The sequence below is a fragment of the Neofelis nebulosa genome, chromosome 6, assembly GCF_028018385.1.
Source record: "Neofelis nebulosa isolate mNeoNeb1 chromosome 6, mNeoNeb1.pri, whole genome shotgun sequence".
NCBI classification, from domain to species: Eukaryota; Metazoa; Chordata; class Mammalia; order Carnivora; family Felidae; genus Neofelis; species Neofelis nebulosa.
In genome coordinates this window covers 39,008,972-39,024,555 of record NC_080787.1, presented here as the reverse complement: position 1 = coordinate 39,024,555, position 15,584 = coordinate 39,008,972, and the positions used below count along the sequence as shown (strand labels likewise).

Genomic DNA, 15,584 nt, shown 5'->3' with positions numbered 1-15,584 from the left:
ACATTCTCTAAGGGTCTGATGCTCTCAGTCCTCTCTCCGTGTATATTCTCTTTACGACTCTGTTTTGGCCTCTCTATTTCTTGGCTTTTCTGTCAATCTCTGCTTCTCTTTTTCTATGCCTGCGTCTCTGCCAGCCCTGAGACAAGGCCGCCTGTCTCCACTTCTGTTATTCTCCTTAAATATGCCTTTCTCAGCCTCCCTCACCAAGGCTCCCACACATACAAGCCTGCACACACACCCCGGCCTCTGGGACATTCTGAAGACTGAGGAAGGGAAGCTGGATGTCCCAGGGTGAGGGGCCGCATTCATAAAAGACCTCAGTCAACTCAGGCACAGGGAGTGGGCTGGAATCCCCACAGGCTGCCCAGGTCCCTCTACTGGCTTTCATTACCCTCTGAGGCTGCACTCATTTCCAGGCCCCTTGCCTGGGCCCCAAATGCCAGGCAAGCCTAGTCAGGAGCAAGGGCAAGGCCCTCCTGCTGAGGGCTCTCTGAGGCCCAGGGGTTCTCCAGAGGACGGAGGGTCCTGGCTCAACTCCTACCTGAACCTCCCTCCTAGGACAGGTCCTGGGAGAGGACAGGGAGGTGGTGATAGGGCTAAGAGATGGAGAAATGGAAGGGTACCAGGACAGGCCGGACCTGACCTCTGCTTCTCCCAGCCTCAGCCCTCAGGACGCTCCGGGACTCAGGAGTGATCAGAGAGGAGTTGTCAAGAAGGTTCCCCCACCACTTACTCCACTATGCCTGCGATTTAGCATAAGTTTGCCCCTCTGAGTTGAAGCCTTAACAGGAGGCAGTCCAGTATGGTGATTAGGTACAGGGGCTCCGGCCGGGGCTATACCTGGTTTGATCGCTCAGACCAGGATTTGCTGTGTGACCCCCAAGCAAAATATAACCTTTCTGGGCCTTGGTTTTCTTTTCAAAGACTTTTAATTTTTTTTAGAGCAGTTGTAGGGAGTGGCACATGTGTTACAATTGGTGAACCTACGTTGACACAGCACTGTCACCCAAAGCCCATAGTTTCCATTAGGATTTACTCTTGGTGTAGTACCTTCTGTGGGTTTGGACAAATATGTAATGGCATGTATCATATTGTATCATACAAAGTAGTTTTTCACTGCCCTTAAAATCCTCTGTGCTCCACCTACTTATCCTTTCCTTTCCACCCCTGGAAGCCACTGATCTTTTGTCTTTTCCAGAATGTCACGTAGCCTTTTCAAACTGGCTTCTTTCACTTGGCAAAATGCATTTAAGTTTCTTGCATGTCTTTTCATGGCCTGAGAGCTTATTTCTTTTTATCACTGAATAATATTCCATTGCCTAGATGGACCATGGTTTTATTCCTTAATTTTTTTTAAATGGGATTAACTACAGATATACTCACACGCAGTCTCGTACGTAGTTAATTCATTGGTTAATTCACTGAAAACGATCTAAAGGTCCCTCAGCGGTGGGTCGGCTGAACCAACAAATTCCAGTACTTTCCACACACTGGGATACTCTGTGGCTACACGGAGGGTAGGAAGCTGGTATCTTACTCACGTGCAGCAATCACCAGAGTTTGCAGTTAGTTAAAAAAGCAAAGTGCAGGGAACGCCTGGGTGGCTCAGTCGGTTGAGCGTCCGACTTCGGCTCAGGTCATGATCTCTCGGTCAGTGAGTTCGAGCCCCGCGTCGGGCTCTGTGCCGACAGCTCAGAGCCCAGAGTCTGCTTTGGATTCTGTCTCCCTCTCTCTCTGCCCCTGCCCCTCCCCTGCTCATGCTCCGTTCTCTCTGTCTCTTAAAAATGAATAAATGTTAAAAAAAAAAAAAAAGCAAAGTGCAGGACGGTGTCTATGAAAAACAGTTTCACTGGTTATGCGAAACAAAAGTGAAAAAGCAGTAATAAACATATTATTAGTTTGTGTAGGTAACAACTACCTCTGGGAGGCCTCATAAGAAGCAAAGGCTATCTAGGGGCGCCTGGGCGGCTCAGTCGGTTAAGCGTCCGACTCTTGATTTCGGCTTGGGTCATGATCTCACGGTTCCAGAGATAGAGCCCCGTGTCAGGCTCTGTGCTGACAGCATAGAGCCTGCTTAAGATTCTCTCTCCCTCTCTCTCCCCCTCACCTGCTCGTGCCCACGCACACTCTCCTTCTCCCAATAAATAAACATTAAAACATTTTTGTATAAAATTTTTAGATAAAAAAAAGAAGCAAAGACTGTCTCTAGGAAGGGGGACTAGAGGATAGAATGGGGAGGAGACTTTTCACTATATATATTTTTTATATTTGATTTTGGAATATGCATTATCTTTTTAAAAAATTTTTTTAATGTTTATTTTATTGTTGAGAGAAAGAGACAGCATGAGCAGGGGAGGGGCAGAGAGAGAGGGAGGCACAGAATCTGAAGCGGGCTCCAGGCTCCGAGCTGTCAGCACAGAGCCCGACACGGGGCTCGAACTCACGAGCTGTGAGATCACGACCTGAACTGAAATTGGACACTCAACTGAGTGAGCCACCCAGATACCCCTGTATTATCTTTAAAAAAAAAATTTTTTTTAACGATCTTTTTTTTTTGAGATGGGGGGAGGAGCAGAGGGAAAGGGAGAGAGAAAAGCTCAAGCAGGCTCCATGTCCAGCGCTGAGCCCGACACGGAGTCTGGCACTTAACCAATTGAGCCACCCGGGGGCCCCTGGAATGTGTGTTATCTATATTTTTAAGTAACAAAAGTGTGATTTTTAAAAGGAAAAATCAAAATTGCAAGGGAAAATAACAGTCCCTACACTGCAGGGATCCCAGGAGAATCTGATGGGATGATGCAGCGCCCAATCCATGGGGCAATGTTATGGGCTGCCCTCCTCGCTCATTTGTGGCCACTTCTGGATGGGGACATGACACGATCCAGCAGCTGAGCTGACATTGTAGACCCTTACAACTCCAAATCTGGCCTGCGGACGTGCAGCAGAAGCATCACCCGGGGGTGATGCCGAATCTTGGGCCCCGCCCCGGACCTACTAAATCCGGACCTGCATTTTAACAACACTCCCAGGGGGACTCATGCATGTATTAAAGTTTTCAAAGCACTGTTGTAGAGGGTAGGGAAAGCAGAGCGAGGCCAGGACGGGGTGGGGGGCACTGCCCCAAAGAGTGGGCCAGGCCTACGGGAGCCCACGGGGGAGACCTCCAACCCCAAACTTTTCCACCTCCACGGTGGCCCAGGACCTACCAGATTAGGGTTCCTGGGTTGAGAACGCAGCGTGGTCCCTCCTGCTATTCCCCATACTCAATCCACCTCTGGGATGAAGCCTGACGGTGGTTGGGGTGCCTCTCACTCACCTTCATCCCGGCCACGTCGATGCGGGTCCTCACCTGGAAGTGGGCGCCCACCTGGATGACCTTGGGCACACAGTACAGCAGCATGTTGTTGAACTGCAGGAGACACAAACGGTGAGCGCGTGCGCAGTGGCGGGGCAGGAAGGGTGGTAGGGCAGGGCTTCCCTGGGGGTGGGCGGGGCACCACTGTGTCTCCCTCTCCTCTCGCCACACTCTGGGCTACTCACGGGAGTCACAGGTGTGATGATGAAGGGGTGGTCTGGCCCCTAATCCACCTAGGACTGTCACTGAAGGGCCGCCATATCTGTGGGCATCAAACTCACAAGGACTTTCTAATGGGGGCTCAGGGTGGCGAGGGCTCATGAGAGGTTATGGCCCCCTCCTCCAGACCTCCGGGCAGGACCAGTTTCCAGATTTCCAGGAGACCCCCTGGCTTCTTCAGTGCAAATCTGGGCAGTTCTTAACAGTAACCTAATTCCTTCCTGCTACGCATTCCCTAGAGCACAGATTAATACCTCAGAGTTGGGAGCCAAACAGTCTGGGTTCAAAATCTGACTCTGTTGCTTCCCAGGGCCTGTCTGGGAAACCCCTCAGTCAGAAATCCCTGAGGCCTAGCTAGAGGCAGCAAGTGACCTGTCCCAAATCACCTGGATGCCAAATCAGGGAAGGACAGAGAGGCGGGCTCTTCCCTGTTTCTCCTGAGGTGCCAGGTAGACACCAGGCAGGCAGGACCTGGGGCAGTGTGGCCCCCGGACTTCCCTCCCCATGCGGGATGGGCCCCCCAGCATTCCCTACCAAGAAAAGGTAGCGCTCCATGGGGTCGCTGCGGCGAAAGGAGATCTTCAGGACAGGGCCTTCACGGAGCAACGTGTTGGAGGGGTCTACTATGTCGTCCTCGAGCCCCAGGCGCTGGTACACTTCCCACAGGTCCTGTAGCCGCTCCTGGGACAGGGGGTGCACCCTTAGCCAAAGCCAGGCAGGGCCCACCTGCTTCTGGAAGCTTTGCCTTGTGTGGACAGGGACGGGATGTGAAGGGGAGGACAGCAGCGGGCCATGTGTCATGGGGTAAGATCAGGGGATGAGCAGATAGAGACCTGGGTGGGCTGGGGGAGGCTGAGAGCTGCAGGGAGGAGGTACAGGGCCCCTGCGGAGGCCTGCGGTACAGGGCCCCACGCCCACCCCCGCCCATGAGGGCCGGCAGCTCACCATCTCAGTGATGGCTGAGTTGGAGTGCTGAGCGGCTGAGAAGATCATGTCGAGTGCTTCTGAAGGGGGACGCAGGGCCAGCGTTATCTCCTGAAAATTTGGGGCTGGGGGCTGAGGCAGGAAGTCCTTGAGGCTTAACAAAGTGGCCTAGGGGGGCTGCCATGAGTAACCATAGGAGCAGCCTTGACTGTGTAGCCTGGCACATGAGATGTTTGGATCATGGGGGCCATTTCCCACCCAGAGTGGAGAGAGTGGACGCCACTGAAGACAGGGCTTAGGCGTCTGTGACTCTCATTGCTGGCCAAACCAAGCCAGACCCAGAGGGTGCTTTGGAAAGACCATGGGTTTTGGCATAATACAGGCATAGCTTCAGATGCCACCCCTGGGGGCGCCTGGGTGACTCAGTCGGTTGAGCGTCCAACTTTGGCTCAGGTCATGATCTCACGGTTTGTGGGTTTGGGCCCCGCGTTGGGCTCTGTGCTGATGGCTTGGAGCCTGGAGCCTGCTTTGGATTCTGTGTCTTGCTCTCTCTCTCTGCCCCACCCCTGCTTGTGCTCTTTCTCTCTCTGTCTCAAAAATAAATAAAAAACATTAAAAAATTAAAAAAAAAATGCCACCCCTGCCCCTTTCTGGCTGTGTGACCTTGGGCAAGTCACTTGATCTCTCTTGGGCTGATGTCTACCAAAAAAAGGTTAATGGTAGAGATAATGTCTAAGAAGTGCCTGAAAGCTGATAGTCATTCCAAGCATGTTAGCAGGTGTTCAATAAATAAATGGGAGTCGCTCAGGCCTCCCCAGCTCCCTGGATTTCTGGGGGGGGAGGGGTGTCCTCACTCTGAGCATCTGCCCGGTCTGGGGCTTGGGCTGGCAGCTTCTGGATGTATTCCTTGAGCAGCAGCTCGTAGCGTGGGATTCTCTGCACAGGTTCCAGCATGTGGTGCTGCAGAGTCAGGCTGCCGGAGGCCTCGCTGCTCTTGGGGAAGAGATGGGGAGAGGAAGAGTGGAGGCGAGAACGGAGGAGGTGGGGGACAGGCTACCCCAAGGGCCACGGGCGTGGGCAGGGCAGGCTGATGCTGGAGCGTGTGCAAACAGCTGAGCCTGGAGGTGGCCAGAGTCACTCAGGGAGACTGAGCCAGTGCACACTGGGGGTGGCAATGCAGGCTCTGTCCCACCCCTCACCCAACCTCACCTGGATGCGGGTGATCACCTCCTGGAAGGGTACAGACTTGTCAGTCCAGGTGGCCAGAAGCTCAGCGGCTCGCTCAAAGTTCTTGACATACTCACTGTACATCTTCAGGAACGGGGCCAGTTTCTGGATCACGTCGCCGATGCGGGGGGTGGCTGTCCTGCAAGAGGGCCACCTAGGTACTGCCTTCAGCCTGAGGACCTCCTCTCTTGACTTCAGGCAGGGTCAGGTTAGGCCAGGCTCTCTGAACTCCCCGTAACAGTCTTTCCACTGCACCTCTGGGTGTAGGCATTCGCCCAAACGTGTACGGTCCAACCTCCCTTAGACCTTGAACCCTGGAGGGCAGATGCTATTCTCTTCCACCCCAAAGACCCAGCATAGTGTTGGGCCCACAACACGTATCCAGTAACCACTCAAGGCCCCCGACGTGACAGCAGCGAGGGCCACATGCTAAGCACTGCTCAAAACATGCCACATGTCTCATCTCATTTAACTCTGCAAGAGATGATCACTGGTCCATCTTAGAGATGAGGAAATTGAGGCTCAGGAGATAAGAACGGATCCAGGGTCATCCTGTGGTAAGGCCCGAAGGTCAGCCCAGGGACTGTTACAGCAGAGCAGTGAGGGGCTGCGATCTGGAGCTGGCCTCCCTGAGTTTGATTCCTAACTGTTCCATTTACTCTAACTGTGTGTTCTTGGACAGGCCACCTACCCTCACTGTCCCTTCCTTTTCCCACTGGAAAAAAATGGGAATGATGCTAGGCATAGGGTTGTCTTTAAAAACAAAACAAAACAAAACAAAAAAACGCCACAGGGGCTCCTGGGTGGCTCAACAGGTTAAGCGTCTGACTTCGGCTCAGGTCATGATCTCGCGGTTTGTGGATTTGGGCCCCGCATCGGGCTCTGTGCTGACAGCTCAGAGCCTGGAGCCTGCTTTGGATTCTGGGTCTCTCTCTCTCTCCCTCTCAAAAATAAAATAAACATTAAAAAAAATAAAAAAAAAAACCACCACACACAAACCAACATTTTATTGTGAAAAAAAACCGTCAAGCAACCATAAACTAAAAAGAACATAATAATGAACCCCTATGTATCCATCACTGGATTTAACAGTTATGGACATTCCTCTCTGTTGAAGAATTTTATTTTTTTTTAATTTTTTAAAAATGTTTTATTTATTTTTGAGACAGAGAGAGACAGAGCATGAATGGGGCAGGGGCAGAGAGAGAGGGACACACAGAATCGGAAGCAGGCTCCAGGCTCTGAGCCATCAGCCCAGAGCCCAACGCGGGGCTCGAACTCACAGACCGCGAGATCGTGACCTGAGCTGAAATCGGCCGCTTAACTGACTGAGCCACCCGGGCACCCCTCTGCTGAAGAATTTTAAAAGACATGCCGGACGTCATGGCATTGCTTCGGCAAAATGTATACAGTGAGTAATTTCATCACCAAACGCTACAGTGGTCACCTCTGAAAACGAAGACAGTTTCTTGCGTAACCATGATCACGTAGCGGGCTGATTTGCAAATTAGAGGAGTAATAGTAACATTAATAGGTGTGAAGCCCAATGCCGGGCATGTAGGAAGCCCTCAGTCAGCAAGGGCTATTTCCACTGCCTCCTAAGTCACTCAGCCTAGCAAGGACCTATCTATCCCCTTCCCCAGAACACACACACACACACACACACACACACAGCCCCTCAGCACTCATCTGTCCAAGCCCCTTACTCTGAGGACAGACACAGACCCAGCCCAGAGGAGACTGCCATGGCCACGCAGCAAGGCCAAACCTCGTGCCCCAGGGTCTGCACGCTGACCTGGCTGGGGCAGCGGTCAGGGGGCCTCAGGGCTCCGTGGGGGACCTCACCAGTCATCCAGCCGCCGCTGCAGCTCCGGGAGGAAGAACTGCGCGTGGAACTGGTAGATGGAGGAGATGTTGGAGAAGATGAGCCTCACCACGTCCTCGGTGAAGGCCTTGCTGCTGCGGGCCTCCCTCAGCAGCTCCTGGAAGAACACCTGGAACCACCACTGCGGTCACTGGGCCTGTGGCAGAGAAGAGCCACCCACACAGCAGCCCAGGGGGAGACAAGCACAGCCCAGGGGCTTTAGGGCGCCCCCCGCCTAGGTTACTGAATGCTTTCACTTCTTCAGTCTCCTATCATCCTTGAAACAACCTCAGGAAGAGATAGGGAGGGTTGTATTCTGGCCATTTTACAGATGGGCAAATGAAGGCCTCCAGACTCAGACACACTTGGTCAGAGAGGCTGGCAGCTGGTGAGTGTCAGAGATGGGTCCATCTTGCATCTGCCAAGGTCTTGAACTTCGCCACACTAAAGATCCTGCTCCTGGGGCGCCTGGGTGGCTCAGTCAGTCGAGCGTCTGACTCTTGACTTCAGCTGAGGTCACGGTCTCATGGTTCGTGAGCTTGAGCCCCACATCCGGCTCTGCGCTGATAGCATGGAGCCTGCCTGGGATCCTTTCTCCTCCCCCGTCTTTCTACCCCTCCCCCCCTTGCACTCTATCTCTCTCAAAATAAGTTTAAAAAAAGTAAAAAAAAAAAAAAAAAAAAAAGATCCTCCTCCTGATTTCCAAATATTTAACCCTCTTAAGAAAGGGTGAAGGGGGGCGCCTGGGTGGCTCAGTCGGTTAAGCGTCCGACTTCGGCTCAGGTCACGATCTCACAGCTCGTGAGTTCGAGCCCCACATCGGGCTGTGTGCTGACAGCTCAGAGCCTGGAGCCTGCTTCACATTCCGTGTCTCCCTCTCTCTCTGCACCTTCCCTGCTCATGCTGTGTCTCTCTCTGTCTCAAAAATAAATAAACATTAAAAAAAAACTAAAAAAAAAAAAAAAAGAAAGGGTGAAGGGATAATAACGGTGAGGGTGTCGAGCATTGGGGTGACAGATGAGGCATGGGGACTGGAAGGATGTGTGCACTCTGCTACACGTGAGGCCAGCCCCAGCGCTGGGGGTGAAATGGCAAGTGGCATTAATGCTACTTCCTGATTTCTGCCCTAACTTCGGCCAACGGGGACTGAACGCCCTAGAATCAAATCCCAGGCCCTACCTCTCAGCTCTGGTGAGGTGTACAGAAGGCAGAGCAAGGGCGGGGTGAGGAGACCTGGGTGCTGGGGCTCAGAGCAGGATGAGGTGGTATTCTGGCCACTGACCTGGTCTAGCAGATGGAGGCGTGCCACATAGGCCTTCTCTGTCTCCAGTAGTTCCTGGACGATTCTCTTTTCCTCTGGCATCTGTGGGGGAGGGGGGCCCGGTGGGGGGGGGGTTGAACAGGAGGAGAAGGAGAGACACAGTTTCTGGTCTCCTCTGATGGAGACCCCGATGTAGTCTCCAAAGATGCCCCAGTGAGCGCCCACCTCCCGACACTCATGGCCTCCCACAATGCATCTGGGTCGGCGCTGGGATCGCTTTAACAAAGGATGGGGCAGGAGTGAGGTTGTGCCAGTTCTGGGTCTAAGGCTTAAGAGGCCTGGAAGCTTCTTGGGAGCCATGAACCACCACTTCTGGAGGTCTGGCTGATAGAGAGGCCACGTTGAGGCTCAGAGACTAGATAGAGCCAAAGGCCCAGCAATGCCAGCACCGCAGCTGAATCCAGCCTTCCACTGTCCCTGCCCAGGCACCAGGCTTGAGAGTTGAGCTATCTTGGGCATTCCAGCCCCAGCCACCATCAGACCGCAGCCGTGTGAGAGACCCTCTTATGGACTGAATTGTGTGCTCCCCTCCCTAAATCCATATGTTGAAGCCATAACTGCTAATATGACTGTATTTGGAGATAAGGCCTTTGAGGAGATAATCATGGTTAAATAAAGTCATAAGGGTGAGGTCCTAATCCAATTGGATTAGGTGTCCTTATAAGAGGAGGGACAGACACTAGGAGACTATGTGCATGAGGACACAGTGAGAAGATGGCCGTCTATAAGCCAAGGCGAGAGGCTTTGCCAGAAACCAACCCTGCCGACACCTTGGTTTGGGACTTCCGGTCTCCAGAATCGCAAGGAAATATATTTCTGCTAAGTCACCCATGTGGTATTTTGTCAGCCCAACCTAAGACAAACCCCAAGTGAGACCAATAGAAAAACCATCCATACGTTCTGGTCAATCCACAAAACTGTGAGAAATAATAAATCGTATTCGGCCACCACATTTTGGAGTGCTTGTTCTGCAGCAACTGGTAACTGCAACATACTACTGTGATCGCCATTCCCATTTTATAAATGAGGAAACAGGCACAAAGAAGCTACAGTGCTTTGCCCAAGGTCACACAGGAAGCAGAAGAGCTGGGGTGTGATCACTGGCAGTCTGGCTCCGGGGGACACAGTACCACGCAGCCTAGCCCTTGAACTCCACAGACAAGGAAGCTGAAATGCAGAAAAGGGAGGTGACCTGTCCAGGATCAGTCTAAGCGTAGGATCAGCACTAATCTCTCTCTCTAGTTTGGGATTATTGCCTCTTGTGGTGGGTAAACTGAGGCCACTCCAGGGAAGGATGCCAGGTTCACACAAGCTGTGTGGCCTTGGACAAGTTTTTAAGCTGTCTGAGTTTTATGGGGTTATTATTATTTTTTTTTTCTTCTAGAGACAGAGAGTTGGGAGGGGGGTAGAGAGAGAGAGAATCTTAAGCAGGCTCTACTATGCTCAGCTTGGAGCCCGATGCAGGGCTCGATCCCACGACGCTGGGACATGACCTGAGCCAAAGTCAAGAATTGGATGCTCATCTGACTGAGCCACCCAGGCACCCCTAAGCCATCTGAGTTTCAATGTCTTTGCCTAAAAAACTCCTACAGTGAAGGGAATGTGAAACAATGGAACAATGGGGTGAACTGTAGGCATGTAATCAAAGGCTGTTAAGGGAGTAGAATCTAGCTTTCAACTGATTTCTGCTGACATAAGACCCCTGCTTGGAGAAGTGCTGGTTTGGGCTGGGAGAGAATTTGCAGGGAGGTCCGTGGAGGCGTCCCCCAGCTCCCCACATCCGCTCCAGCCCTCAGGCACCTGCGTCCCTGGCCCAGGGTGAATCTCGGGCTGGCAAGATTTCCTCCAGGCTCCACTGGACAGCTTGTTCTTCAGGGAGTTCAGGTACCTCCTGCTGACTGTCCTGGGCTCAGACCCCAGGCTCTCCCCAACGTGGGACTCCTTCCATGGTTCTGCAGACGGGGTAAGGCTGTACCCGGGGAGGTGACGTTCAGCCTCCAGTTTGGAGACTCCGATTGCTGCTCCTGGAGTCCTGAAATGAACAGAACAGATCTGAGAGTTTCCTGTCTGCAAAGTAGGAAGAAGACTAGCACTTCCCTGGTCAGGGATTTAGCAGTGATCAATGCACATCACAGGTGTGAAGAGGCCCCTGAGTGCCTGGCACTCAGGAGGAGTTTGCTAAGTAAAACATCCACTTCCTTTCCAACATCTTCTTGGAGGGAACTCCAGCTTTCAAAATGAGTCAGCGTAGACTTGTTTTGTTTTCTGGGAAACTACATACTTCCCTGTTTAAAATGCCAGGAGGAACCCTTCTTTCTGCATATAGTGTTTTTTAGGTGGCCCCAGGTCACCCTCACTTGTACACCTCATCTCTGTTTTAATGTTAAGTCTCTGCAGCAGGAAAGGCCCTAAAATCTTAGGAGAGAAGGAGGGAGCCATGGAACACTCTACAGGGAGGGCAGGACTGCTAAAGCTGGGACTTTGCAATGGGAGCCGTGCCTTCCACACCTCTAGTGGGTGGGTGGAGGGTGGGGGGAAGCCAGTCTGGCAGCAGTTCCCTGTTCCTCCCGGGATGGGCCTTTGAAGGGTATCTTTGAGTGCAGAGTCTACAGGCCAGCTAAAGTATTTAGATAAAAGAGGCCACCTTCACTGAGTCATAGCCCACGGTTTGGGTTGTGCTCATTCCCTTTAGTATGACAAGGCTTGCGATGAGACAGATAGTCTGGGCAATGGAGGACCAGACAGGTACAAAATCTCCAAAACTCTGAGACAGGTTTTCATTACCCCAGCTTTGCAGCTAAGGAAACTGAGGTACAGAGAGTAACTTGCAGCATAAGTAACTTGCAGCGAGGGGGTGGCAAAGGTGGAGTTCAGATCAGACATCTGATCCCTAAACTGCCCCTCCCCATCTGGGTCGAGAAGAAACAGGTCCAGCGGGTCAACATGTCTGCCCCAAGTCACTCAGCTAGCTGGTGGCAGAGAGGATTGGAACCCGGTCCTCAGTGGCTCCTCATGGGCTCCCCCACCCTTCTCTGGCACCTCAGTGCCTGGTTCCTCAACCCACGGAAACAGCTGGGCCTCAGGCTTTCTGTTCTACATTTGGTTTCAGCTTTTGCATTTCCCTTGCATTTCAGCACTTGCATTTCCCTCCAAGTGCGCCAGGCCAGCTTCTGTTTCCTCTTCCCCCCTCAGTTTCACATCAGCTAAGGGGCTGGAAGACCTCACAAGAAAGCCAAAGCCAAGGCTGCTGGCACAGGGCCTCTCACATGATAAGAGGTGACTCTCACCCTGCCGACAAGGCCTCCTCTGACCCCATTCTGGTCTGAGGGCTGCCTCCTCTTGCCTGGTGTGGCCTGGGCACAACACACCTGCTAAGGGTCTCCACTGAGCATGCCTGGCATGTTGAGTGAGGTGGTGCTCTCTCCCCACACAGAAGGGAGCAGGGGGTGGGGTGGGGGTCCAGGAAGGCGGTGCCTGGAGCTGTCCGTGGTGCTGAACAGAACGTGTTTGGCAAAGGACTCTGGGAGAGTCAGGGTAAGGTGCCTGGCTCAGGAAGCTGAATTGCCCTTCTAGGTCCACATCTATGCCACATGCACCTTGAAGGCCACAGAAGTCTTCGTCTGCTCTGAGTGCCCTCAGCACTCAGAATCTAGGCTTCACTCAGGATATCTATTGTCTATGACTTGGCATCATAGTAATTTCATGAGCTTGGCATCCAAAGACGAAAATCATCCCAGCAGGGATCAGTCTTTCGGCTCCTGTGTCTGCTACACTTCCTGTGTGATGCTGTGTTGTACCAACCACACCCCCTTCAGGACTGAGGAGCTCTTCTCCCCAGTTGTTGGTGGTATGGTGGCCGACTGGGAACTGCCCTCCCTGGAAGACAACTCCCTCATCTCAGGCCAAGTCCACATCCAATGACTAGCCCATGTGGAGGTATAAAGACCCATCCCTTTGCCTCAATTAGAACGACTTGAGGGACATCTCAGCTTCAGAGCAACTTGGGACAGCCTGAGGCTTCTATTTCAAGTGCACACAGTTCAACTTCTCCCTATGCTGTATCCCTCGCCCCAACAGGTGTTATTCCCAAAACTATCCCCAGAAGCAAATTTCTATCTTAGAGTCTATTTCCAGAGGGACCTACAACCGTCCCTCGCACAGTCCTGGGCTTAAGGAATGCCGGCAGAGTAGACTAATGTCACACACAGACACACTCACAGACACACACACCATCACCACCACCGCTGGCAGGGCCTCCAATGACCTCCACACATCTGGCCCAGTTTTTTTTTTTTTCCTTCAAATGGAAGCCCCTACCCATGAACTTAAAGTCTTTTAAGCCCCCTTGCCTCTCTGTGCACCCATTGTCTCATCTATAAGATGGGAGTAGAAACAGAACTACTCTCAGGAGGCTGTTAGATAATTAAATGAAATAAGTAACAAAAATCACATAGAAAAATGCTCCAAAGGTAGGCTGATGATACATCCTGGTTTGCCTGATACAGTCTCAGCTTTTCCTATTGTCCTCTCCCCTCTGCCAAAAAAATTGAATGGCATCCACTTTCAGTTTTAATTGTACCCTGAGTTGAATGATAAATTATATGGTTGTCCTACTTATAAGGAGTAAGTGCTTGATAAGTATTAGCTATTATTTCCAATGGGTGGAGTCCTGCAGCCCAAACACTGTTTGGTCCGCCCACGCTCACTCATAACTACACACATCTGGACTCTCCCCAACATATCAATATATGCACTCTTGGGGCGCCTGGGTGGCTCAGTTGGATAAGCATTCGACTCTTGGTTTCGGCTCAGATCATGATCTCACAGTTCGTGAGATCAAGCCCCGGGTCAGTCTTGGTGCTCACAGCACAGAGCCTGCTTGGGATTCTCTCTGTCTCTCTATTTCTGCCCCTACTCCATTTGCATGCACGTGTGCTCTCTCTCTCTGTCTCAAAATAAGTAAATAAACATTAAAAAATATACACACACACTCTCACTGCTGCCCAGTTCCTGGTGCCCAATGACACTGCCTGCTGCTGTGACGAACCCAGGCACTGCCCAGACAGGAGGAGGTGTCCAGGAAGGGCCCAGAGAGAGAACTGCTTGCTGTGAGGCCCCAGGGCAGTCCTGGCCCTGATCCTCAGCCTGAAGACTGGCAGAACATGTGCTCCAGGGCCTGGCAGTGGGCAGAGGGGGGCCCAGGGTGGGCAGAGGAGCTAGAGGGAGGCCACCAGTCCGCCCTGGCGACCCTTCCCACCCCCCTCCACCCCATACCTGCTGTTTTCAAACACAGTCACCAGACTGGACACAGATGCCAGCTTCTCCTTACTCTCTTGCTCCATTCTGTAGACCTCCAGGGTGGTCCTCAACTACCCCTGAAGCAGAGAAGGTGGCCTCCAACGGCACCCTCAGCCACCCCCACCCGGGGTCACAGATGGGCTAAGGCATCCTGGAATGTGCTCCAGAGGGCTCAGGATGCCTGCTCCCAGCTTCAGAGTAAGAAGGAGGAAGTGGTCCCAGAGCCACAGCCCCAAAGGGGAAAGGCCCCTGCTTCCTCTAGAGGGAGGAGCCCACTCAGGCCCCGCCCACCCACCCAGGGTCTGACCTTTCACTCCTGTAGACCTCATTCCAGAGGCCACCCCCAGGGGGCAGTGGGGTCCAGAGGTAGTTTCTGGAGCCAGCCCTTGGCTGAGCTTGGCCAACCACACTTTCTCATAAGGCCCAATGGATTTTACTTGGGGCTTTCTCAGCAGCTTCTTTTCTGCATCTGACCTGCTCGCCGCTGTGAGGAAACAGCTTTTTTTTTTTTTTTTTTTTTTAATTAAAAATAGATCACAAACCTGTTAAGGGCTAGCAGGGAGGGGTACAGTGCTGTTCTCTCCTCTCTACTTGGTCTCAGTCTTTTAATGACTGCTGTCTCCACCTCCTTGCCCCAGGGGAGCGCGGCTTCCTCCCTGAAACTCAGATAATAACAGCTAACTCAGGCACTCTTTTTAGTGCTTTACAAGTAGTTTCTCATTTAATCCCACAATAGCCTTATGAGGTAGGTCCTATTACTATCCCTATTTTACAGAAAACAAAAACAAAAACAAACAACAAACCCTGAGGATCAGAGAGATTAAGTAACTTGCCCAAAGTCACCCAGTAAGAACGCAAAAGAAGTCAGATTTCCAAAGCAAAGATGAGTGGCCTACAATTCCAGCAAAGGTTTGGTTGAGAACCCTGATGATCACGTTCTTGCCGTGTCCTCCTCAGACTTCCTTGTCTTAGCATGCTGGGTCGTTTCCGCCTGTCTACCATCTGGTCTCCCAGCCCTTCCACAACAAATGCCCATCGCCTGCATTCCCCTTCTTCAAGCCTTACTGGCCCTCCAAGCCTCTCCCACCGGGTTCTAGTCTCGCTGGTCCCGAACCAGGGCTCTCCATCAAGACTTGTCTTCGTCCTGGAGTGTGGGGACAGAGCCTCAGTCATCTTGATATCTGAAGTGACTGGCACACCTTCACGCTCCAGCACCTGTAAACCCCTGGGGCCTCACACACCCAACTGCTTCACTAGCTCAGAGCAATTTCTTCTAGCAATTTCTTTGGCTCCTCCCTAACTTCGATAATAACCCTCTTCACTTTTTGTGTTTACTTTTTATTATGGAGAATTTAGAACACATACAAAAGTAGACA

The 15,584-nt window shown here is 52.2% G+C and overlaps 1 protein-coding gene across 4 annotated transcripts in view; it reads right to left on the bottom strand.

Annotated features, from left to right (window-relative positions):
* Nucleotides 1–14,434, bottom strand: part of FGD2 (FYVE, RhoGEF and PH domain containing 2) — a 29,846-nt gene extending 15,412 nt beyond the window's left edge. For 2 of the 4 annotated variants that reach the window (XM_058733764.1, XM_058733763.1), the window contains exons 1-9: nt 14,185–14,434; nt 10,711–10,942; nt 8,872–8,952; nt 7,571–7,719; nt 5,708–5,864; nt 5,353–5,491; nt 4,520–4,578; nt 4,109–4,255; nt 3,317–3,409 (exon numbers count right to left, since the gene is read on the bottom strand). In XM_058733764.1, the coding sequence (XP_058589747.1) occupies nt 3,317–3,409; nt 4,109–4,255; nt 4,520–4,578; nt 5,353–5,491; nt 5,708–5,864; nt 7,571–7,719; nt 8,872–8,952; nt 10,711–10,942; nt 14,185–14,252 (1,125 nt within the window). In that variant the 5' untranslated portion in view covers nt 14,253–14,434. The remainder of the gene's footprint in view (nt 1–3,316; nt 3,410–4,108; nt 4,256–4,519; nt 4,579–5,352; nt 5,492–5,707; nt 5,865–7,570; nt 7,720–8,871; nt 8,953–10,710; nt 10,943–14,184) is intronic. The other 2 variants (XM_058733762.1, XM_058733765.1) reach the window with 2 other exon arrangements.
* Nucleotides 14,435–15,584: the final 1,150 nt, after the last annotated feature.